The sequence below is a fragment of the Cephus cinctus genome, unplaced genomic scaffold (genome assembly GCF_000341935.2).
Source record: "Cephus cinctus unplaced genomic scaffold, Ccin1 Ccin1_scaffold0013, whole genome shotgun sequence".
Classification (NCBI taxonomy): domain Eukaryota; kingdom Metazoa; phylum Arthropoda; class Insecta; order Hymenoptera; family Cephidae; genus Cephus; species Cephus cinctus.
Window position 1 is genome coordinate 1,949,591 of NW_014332762.1, and position 10,101 is coordinate 1,959,691.

General features: G+C 46.0%; 1 protein-coding gene across 2 annotated transcripts in view; it reads left to right on the forward strand.

Moving 5' to 3' along the window:
• The first annotated feature begins 4,920 nt into the window (after positions 1-4,920).
• The window catches only part of LOC107265151 (neural cell adhesion molecule 2), a 67,385-nt gene continuing 62,204 nt past the window's right edge, over positions 4,921-10,101 (forward strand). Inside the window, exon 1 of one of the 2 annotated variants that reach the window (XM_025080116.1) lies at positions 4,921-5,240. In XM_025080116.1, the coding sequence (XP_024935884.1) occupies positions 5,130-5,240 (111 nt within the window). In that variant the 5' untranslated portion in view covers positions 4,921-5,129. The remainder of the gene's footprint in view (positions 5,241-10,101) is intronic. The other variant, XM_015734287.2, reaches the window with a different exon arrangement.

The window sequence follows — 10,101 nt, forward strand, 5'->3', positions numbered from 1 at the left end:
TGGCGGTTAGACGTAAAGCGTTTACGAGGCATTATGGCTGGGTCGCTGGGGCGCCTCGACGCCTGGGATGCTGGGACGCTGGGACGCTTCTGGACCGTATACATATGGATACTGGATAGTTAGATACCCGCGCATTCTATCCGTTGAGTTTCCATCATGGAACAGCTCCCCCCCCCCGGCCCCCCGTTAAATAACTCCAACCTGCATTCGCTGCATTCGTCTGCATCGTGCGAACCGCGCGCGAATCCCGTTGATCCCCTTTTGGAGATGCAACTCCTACCATTGGCCGATGCATCGCTCTAGGCAATACGTGTGTGTATATATATATATAATATATATATGTATTGCAAAAGTCCCTGGCTTCGGTAGCCGCGTTTACTGAAAGCAAAATTCACCGAATTCCCGAAGCTGTGCTTCTCCGGCTGTCCGTTTCGATTCTCGGCGACGCATCCGTTCTGGAGTTTGGATCGCCTGCGGTTACGATAGCTTCGCGATAGATTCCAAACGCCAAGCGACGTAGCGGTACGAGATGCGTTAGTGGAAGTAGGCCCGGCGTAAAAAGGCTATTTCCATGTCAGCTGACCGCGACAGAGAGAAATTCCTAATGACGCGGAATGTATTCGAATAAATTGAAGGAGCTGCTGGAAGATATTTTTAGAGGCTCGAAATAAGGGATTGTAGTTTCTTCTTTTTTTCCCCCCCATTCTTTTTCCTTCCCTTCGATCTTCCCCTCGAGCCTCTGTGCTTATTCATTGGACGAGCTATAATTCCGATAGTATACGCGACGAGCGGACGCAACTTTTAATTGGCCTAATGGAAGCGCGGCTTGATGCGCACTCAGTAGATGCAGGGCCGATAATGAATTCCAAGACGGTTGAACTCGCTAAGGGTCGTTTATTTATTTAAAGGCTGAGTGAATCGCTAGGTCGAAGTGAAAAAATAGAGACTGAGGGAGGCGCGCGGGTTGGGGTTCGGGAGGTCGCGATGGCAAAAGGGGGATGTTTTAACGAAAGGGTTCTTCTCAAACAGGTTTACCCATCGTTCGTAACTTTACAGGAATATAGTGAAAGCATTTTAACGAAATTAATATTGCTTTCCCATTACGGTATGTTTTACGAACATTAATAGTAATTTAGTAAGCGTGTCAATTAAATTCAAAATTCCCGCCCATCCAGGCTCCCCCCTCGCCGCGCTGCAGAGCCCAAAATAAGCAAACGAGATACCAGCGACCTTATATCTATACACGGCCTCGTCGTGGGACAAAGAACGAAAGCGACGTGTAGTACGCAAGTGCTCGAGCACCTTTACGGTCCCGCAAGGGTGCTTTCTCTTTTCTCTTTTTCTTTCCCATTACTTTCCAGGGCTGCCACCCTGCTGCGCGAAACGGCGCGGCCTTTATAGTTATTTTACTCCGAAGCTCTTATAATCGCTAGAAACGGATGCGCCCAACGTTTTCGCAACGCTGGCCGTACGCGAGGGTTGCAGCCCCAATTTATATTTCGAACGGAAACCGCCGCCACGTTCCTCGCTCCCATACGCGTCCGATGGATTTTTACCTATGGCGTCACTCGAGAGAGCCACTCTCACGAATTTATACTCTTTACTTGTTATTTACCCTTTGGTAAGCTTTTCCGGAATTTCACATCCCTCTGTTCACGTACTCGAATTTCCAGCACCAATCGCCCCTGTGGAACCGCAAAGTGCCTCGAATTTCCAATGGCTCGATAAGCGATAGAGTATTCGAGATTATCATTATTATTGTTATTACTATTACTATTACCATTATTATGCCCGTGCGACGATCCGTGCGAGGACATTACCCAGCCATTACCAGCCAGCTCCGACTTAAGACCTTTTTATGTTTTCACTGGAGTTTCAAAAATAGCATCGACCGGATCGACGCCATTGCCGCTGATGCTTTTAAAACGCCAAATGGAAACTCACAAAGAGCAATTCTTTTAATTCGATCAAATATTTCATATAACCCGTTGCATCGGATTGGTGTCTACTTGCTGATTGTTTTTACCGACTGGCGGATCCGTGACGGCCTTCTTTAAAATCGGCCGGAAGTACTGATTCTTCTTGGAAAGGGCTCTGAGCTTTGACTAAAGAAAAAGACGGAAAGAAAAAAGCAGGAGGAGAAGACGCAAGGTAGAAGGGTTAAGGTTCAAAACGGAATGGATCGTGACTTGAGTGTTTTGACTGCGTGACGTTTTCCACCTATCTGAAATAGGTAGATCCGTTTTGAAAATAATCCGCAGGAGAGCCTCGAGGAGCAGCTTCGAATTTGACTTGTTGAGGTTGCTTGCAGTTTTGAAGCTGTTGGTAATACTACTTGCAAAGTTTAGGGTCGTCGGGCGCCGAGAACCCACGAGAGGTCGCGGAGGGTCGTCGCGCACTTTTTCGTAATAAATTATCGGGAGCGGCTATGCCTTAGACGCTAATCCCTTTTTTGTTTTGAAGCTTAGGCACTTACGTTACGCGTCGCGCGCAAACATATGGCTGCCATAATCTCGGTCAAAATATGCCGCTGTATACGGGAGCTCGAACAAATATGGCCGTTTGATTTATATCGAGCACCACGTTTCCCTAGTTTCTGGTTGCTTACACTACTGCTTATGCTGCAGTGCCGTTTCCGAGACGGCGTATCCGGGAACGAATCTATCAAAGGGAGGCTACGCGAGTCACGGACTGTTATGGACCAGTCAGATTGGACGTTCTGTACGTGTTGCATCTGTTTTCGCATTTTTACATTCGAGCTGCAGTATCGTTTCTTTTCAAGGTTTGCACGAGCAGTCGAAAAATATGAAAAATGAAAAATACACGAGACGTCTGGGTGGGCGGGAACACAATGGCACGTGAATGAACAATTACGCGGATAATGCGAAGTGCTTGTAGGCGGATCAATCAATATTTAATGGAGCATTATTCGGGAAACTGCGAAATCGAACACCGAACGATCGCATGTATTTTTAACCGCACAATTATTGGTAGTCCGTTGAAAGTTTTGTGATTGAACAAAAAAATGCTGTGCACACTCTTGATTATACGAGATCGGGTAGGTCGATGAAAATCAATTTGTTGAATTTTGCGCATTTATCTCCACAAAGCTCTGTAATTATTATCGCTGGTCATTGAAATTATGATATTTCCATCATTTTGCCCAACCGGCGATACAATGCCTGCAGCTTTCGCTGCTTAAATTGAATTTAATTAAACGTGTGCCAATACGTGCTGCCCACGCTGAGCATCGTTCTAGCAAATATGGAGCAGTCGGATGTTAACCTATTCACGTAGACCAGCGCCCCGTGTACAATGGGGGGGAATCTTTTGATTTCACTTACAGCACTGCTATATATTCTCTCTATTTGTCTTTAGAAGTCGTTTGGAATAAGTCTGAATTTACATTGCCTATTTAATTCTACGAGTAGGAGTCAAAACATATTCCAGTGTATTTAACTGCGGGATGATCGTGCGATTTTGTTCCCCGTTTGAAAAGCATTGAGTTGGAGTGTCTCAGACTTTCCACGCGCCTATTCCCAGGTTAAAAGAGCGACCCTAGAGGGCCAGACACATAAAGAGTTCGACCCAGGACACATTTAATTCATTTAAGACATTTAATTCATTTTCAGATTTAATCTTTCTTCATGACTTGGGAATACTCGTAATAACTTTTGGAATACTCGGGTTGATATACTTTATACTTATACTTGGTAACATGAAATTACATGGAGACGTCTTAATTAAATTGCTTATATGCTACAATACAATGAATCGAAATTTGTTATCTGAAAAGGGAGACTGATGTGCATTGACAGATGAATGTTGTAGGTTATCAATATTATCATAATTGAAAGCCTTCTACACACAGATAAAGCATTGATTGCTTGAACGAAGCTCATTATCTTACTACTTACGATACAGAAGAAGAAGTCATTCGATGCGATTATTTTTCCACGTAGCCATTTTTCCATAGCCCTGGATGTCTGAGTTATTGAAGACCTTTGTGACCCGTCGAAACTGTCAAAATATTTAATGGACGATGGGCGATATCATTAGATTTTGTCGGAAAAACGAAAATGGAATTTCCTCTCGGACGCAACAACTTCAGCTGTCCTACTTTGGTCGGGACACACTCAAAGTTAGCACGAATACATTATAAGACCCTCATAGTAAGTTAGACACACTGCTGGCGGCGCATACCGATACTATACTACAGAAACGCGAGTAATCCCATTTGGGAATATTTGTCGTCTACTCGTGAAGATATGCGCGGTTGACAAGTTCGGCAGGGAGAGAATGAGGTTAAGAGAGGACGCTCGTCTTATGTATTCGGCAGATTAGGCAGCTACTCGATTTCTTTGAACTTTTCACTGCTCGTTCAATCCAATCAAGGAGGGGTAGACGTCACTTTGTGATACTCATTAGGTCGTCTTGTATCGATTTTGATAAAAATTCTGCGACCTGAGTTTCCGTGAAAACAAGAGAGGTGAAAAACGGGATGGGGATAGGGATATCGTGTGGCAGAGCGTGACAGTGCGTGGCACGCTGGGAAACCTTTGGATTTCTCTCGTGTTTCGAATGACTCGAGGTTTGCAATGCCTACCTATATTTTCCTTCGCGCTTCTCAGTTGCTTCTTCCTTCTCACTCGTGGACGACGGTGCGCCTATCGTTCTTTCACTTTAACCCTGAGATTCTGCATCTCTTTTTCTCTTTCCCTCACACCGCCTGTAGTCTATTTCAGAGTGGAGTCTATTTATATCTAACCTTACCTTTTACTAGCCCGCAACTGCCCGGTGCACTCACGTAAATGGTATTGCGACAATCTTAGAACCGTCGGCGCACTCTACCGGGACGACCGAAGTAAATCCTGACGTCACCTGAGCGTACTGTCATGGCCGCCCTGAGTGACGGCACGCGACGCGCTGCCTGTCGCGTTCCTCTTTTACCCAAGTAAATACGACGAATTAGAAAGAATGGAGATCGTGCCGATGAACCGTTTAGACCTCAGGACAAAGTGGTCTAGCATAGATGAAGAAGAGTACGTAACTGGGTGCCCTAAGGGTGCTTCTAATGTGTAAACCTCTTAGTTTCCTAATCTAAGTGAAAATGGGAAGAGGCGGAGAATATGATCAGGAGAGTGAAGATAACTTTCAGGACTCCGACCTTCGACCTCCAGGACCTAAGGAGGATACCTGTAAGTGACTTTAGATCGAGTTGGGCTATCGACGATTACTCGGTAAGTTGTTAGTTCGGAAGTAGCCAAACCTGAGTATCCCCTTTCGGCATTCCCTATACATCCACTTTCGCACGTAGAATTCTGTTGCGTGTTTTGCATGAAGTTAGAGAGTGAATTAAATGTGAGTAAACTAGTCGTTCGATTAATCTCTTTTTCACGGTATGTACGTGCATTTTGATATGTGTGCATTGTAAAGTGCATTTGGCATGACTGGATGCATGAGCATCGTGCGGTCAGCCAAGCCTCCAAAATAATCTCAGGAAAGCGGAATAAACAGCCAGACGGTCCGCAGACTGAGTGATTCGTTAACTCGTTTAATTTTGGAATCGCGATGCTCCTTCGCCGATTTACCATAGTACAGTTCGTTTGGCATGCGCTGTTATGCCTTCTGTACAGATTCCAAACGGGACGGCCGTTTCAACAAGTAAGTCCGAGATGAAATGTTGTCACGCGATATAATCCCAACATTGGATTTGCTCCCGTGAATAAGACTGATAAAGTCATTATAAGAGTCGCCTAATTCATCGTTACACCATTTATTATCTTTACCCATTACTTCCATTTAGCCTTACTTCTCTTGGCGTTGCGTTCTTCTGTTTTATCATTAGACAGAACAAAGCCTTTCTCAGGTCTGAATTTCCTGGCGGAATTACTGTTGAGTTGAGCCTGTTCTTTGTCTTATTTCTTAAGTTTCTTTTGGTACAGTTACTCCTAATACTGGCAGCTACTTTTTCGGAGTATTTCATCTGCAGATGGGTACCAACTCAGGCTTGGGAGCGAAGCTGAATTGCGAAAACGTTTAATAACGTTTGACAATGGCGTTTAATAAAGGCCACGGCCGCGGAGTGGCACCCCTTCTTGCGGGAACTTCTCGAAGGCAGCGGAGGACTGTCTTTTCTGTAGGAGTGCCGAGGAGGCACGAGGTTATCCTGAGGAATTTCAGAGAAGTCGGTGGCTCCGTCACGGGCCGGCAGGGGGAGGAAGTGTACTTCCACTCTGACTGGCAAAATGGAAATATCACGAGACAGCTGTCGTCGAGGGAATGGTTGCGCGCATGCGCGTCGGCGCATCCTTCGACAGTTTCTTAGTTCATTTTCAGAATCAGGTGCATCAACTGGACGCTGCCATGGAACATGCACGGGAGGAATTCCCATGGCAAACGTCCGTCCACCTGGCTATGTTTTGACTATCGCAGCGTCGAAGTTGAAAAAAAAATACTGGAAGGAGAGACGAGGGGAAAACAACAAGACAGACAAGACAGACAAGACCACCGAACCGTAGTGAGAAATAGAAGAGGGGGTGGGGGACGTCATTCCCTTCGTCCTGCGGAGTCGACACCATAAAGCCTGTGGGGATCTTCCTGTCAAACAAAAGCTTATTCCACGTTATCCGCTCCTTTCGTCAAGAAGGATCTCTTTGAAGGGATGGCCGCATTTTCTTCCCTTCCTTTTTTTTTTCCTTTTCAGACAGAAAATTTGTCTCTTGAGTTTTGGAGAGGGGTGGATGGGGGAGCCCTCAAGACTAGGGTTAATCTATGGGATCAGCCTGCACGACCTCTACCAGCCGGAACCCTATTCCAAAAACTCGTAACTTTCTCTAGGGATTTTAATTCCCTAGCTATTGGGGTTGGCTTCACCCTGTCTCCTCTTTCCCTCTACCCACCAATTTGTCTTTCCCTCTCGGTGTCTCTCTCACTGTCTCCCTGCTACCTTACATCATTGCCAAACAATTTCTTTGACCTACAGCGAACGCCAAAATTTATTTGCGCTTTTTCCAAGAAATCCTCCAAATAAAAAACTTCCATATCAGAAGGTCGAGCCGCAGCGCGACCCACGCGCTGCTAATTATTTTTTCTACGCGAAAACAGTGTTTTTACGTTTTTCTCACAGATGAAAAGTTCCGTTTCTCCATCTCCTTTTCCGTCCCCTTTTTTTTCCAACCCTCGCGGCTCAAAACGTCTCGCGCAGTCGCCCTCACATAGCGGCTGTCAACTCGCGGGCCGCGCTTCACGAGCAGCAGCCGTCACCACCCACTCGCAGCCACGTATCTAGGGGAAAATAAGCCGAGAAAACTGTTCTCGTAATCGCGCTCGGTGACACGCGTCACCCGAAACTCCGACGTCTACCTTCGCATGAAGATTCGCCCTCCTGGCGTCGCTCGTCAGCCCCGGCGTCTACAACCGTCGCCTCTCCGTCCCAACCGACCTCTGCCACCTCAGCGCGGCAGTGAAGTTGGCGCCCCATTGTTCAAAATTAAAAAAAAAACAAAGTTCCATTAACATCCGGAAGAGTTCTACAGTTCCTGGACACTCTTTAGAAATAATTTGGACGTTCGAAGCCAAAAGAAACGAAAGTAATATTTCCGTCCTCAGCGCTGTCGGAACAGTCGGCCAGCTGCCCTGGACCAACTGCCGCGCACTGCTGCCACTTCTGCAGGATTTCGTACTTTCCTCATTTGGAATTTAGCTTCTGTCACAAGTTCCTGTCCGCCGAGCATTAAGTGACTTACGCCGTCTTCACAGGGGCGACCGAAATAGCGGCTCCGCTTCGAAACTGCAAGCCCACACACAGGCCCACTGCGAGTCCCGCAGCCACGCGACCGACTCAGGATGCGTCGCTGAACGTGCCTCGAAGTGAGACAGGCCAGAGGTAGAGGAGACGAGGAGGTTAGGGCGATTCTCCTTTCCTCCTTTTCTCCTGGGACAGGTGCACGCCTCTATTTTGGCTCGAGTTGCCGGCAGTAGTTTCGTCCGTCCTCTTGGGGATACGTCAGGCGTCTTCAACGGGGAAGAAATTTCAATTCCCATTCGTGTATACCCACGCAGTGTCCTACCTTAACCGACGACTTGTATATCTTCGCTCATCTTCTTCCTATATATTTATATACATATATTATACATTGAAAACTCTTTTCATCCTTATTTATCATGTTAAATATGAATTTTTTATCAAATTTCTCGTGGCTATATTTTACCGTCGTAGTACCTTGGTATTTCGATGACGCAGTACCTCTGACTATACCTACCACATATACACACGTTGCGTACTATATTCATATTTCATATTTCGTTTCACATATGTTTCTCTCTTTCTCCATCCCATCTATTCCTTATCCGCAAGCCCCTGAAAACTATTTATCTCCGCCGAAGCACGCCACACGGCGCTACCGTATTTACTGCAATGAAAAGTCTCGAGCCCAGCGCGACGCCTTCCGGCTCGCGTCGGGTCCAACGGCAACCTCGGTCTGACCAGCCCTCGCGGTTTCCACTGGCGTCAACCGTTATTACGTTTTATGAAATTATCGGTACTTTAAATCCTCCTGCAGGGTGGGGGCAGGGGAATCCCGTACGAGGACAAAGCGGTTTACTACCGACATTACACGTATTATTGGTACAATGTCGTACCGTCGAGGCGGCAATAAACTCTATTATTAGTATGACAGATATATGTAGGCAATTTCATGGATGTTGTCTCCAGAGAATGGCAGGCGGATCGTTTAGAGAGAGAGAGAGAGAGAGAGAGAGAGAGAGAGAGAGAGAGAGAGACCGAGTCCTCTCGTTAGACCAGATTCGAGGAGGCAGCCCGCATTAAACTGGCCCAACAAATATTCCAGATCCATCTAGGCGCCTATTAGTCCCTACGTAACTGCGTGGAAATTTCCATAAAGGGAAACAGCGACGGAGGTGGTTCGCGCCTGCGCGCGTTTTTCCACCTCTGACACAGTCGCTCCTGGATCAACCCATAAAGTGTTTTACTGCCGATGCGACTTTCTTTTTATATCGTTCGTAATTTCGGTGTATTACGTCAAAATTCTTCGGGACTCCCAATTCTACGCGTAGCTACTCTGTCTCTGGACCTCCGTAACGATTACGCGCTTTTGCCTCTTGTTTACGAATTTTTTGCCCATTTTCATTCTCTCTCTTCTCAAGCTGACTCGTGGGCGTGTACATTCCCTATTTCCTGTACATACATACTCGGCTCGAAGCACATCCGAGCCACTCGTAGGTGGCTAAATAATTATTCTTTATTTCCCTCACTTTTTCATTGTTTCTTTACGAAATTGAAAAATAACAAATTTCCAAACTGTTGGCAAATTGGGTCGCGCGCCTTTGAATAAACCTTTTGGCGTCGAACTGGAACAGTTAATAATTATTGTGACCCATCAATTTAATCGATATCCAAACTCTGAGGGGCTCAAAGAGTTGCCACGCGGAGCGGCGCAAAACCTTTTCACTCTCGCGCAAATTATCGGTCCCAGCTGGGCTAATCGTATTAAAAATAATTAAATTACATGTACTTTGTGGCTTACAGTACGAAATTGTATCTTGCTTTATTTCTAATGTATCGATACTTTCAAGTGTACTCTCAATGCGTCACCCTCCATGTCTGTCACAAGCTGATTATTTATTGAATACGACGTATGTATATGTACGTACGCCTGAGAACGTATATATATTTCGGGCGTTTTATTCTACGGCAGGCGCCCTGGAAATTCGTAACAGGACAATGTTACACGGTTCGAATTTCCCGCTCGTTATTCACATAGAATCAAGGCTGAAGTTTAATGAATTTTCTCGAAGAGTCTAGGATGATCATTAAAGAGGCAGACCCAAGTCTAGTAGTCGAGAAAAGCGGCGAATGGCAATGAATGATAAACAGATGCGACGCGAAAGTCGAAGGAAAATGGCGACAGCTATCGAGAAGGCTCTCTCTCTCTCTCTCTCTCTCTCTCTCTCGTCGATCATAAACACGTCGATGAATCTTCGCGGGAATTCCTTATTACTTATCTCGTGTCTTGTGTATTTGCATGCATTCGTCCTTCGCTCGTGTCGTTCAGCCTCTTGAAAAGCGTATTGGCGGAA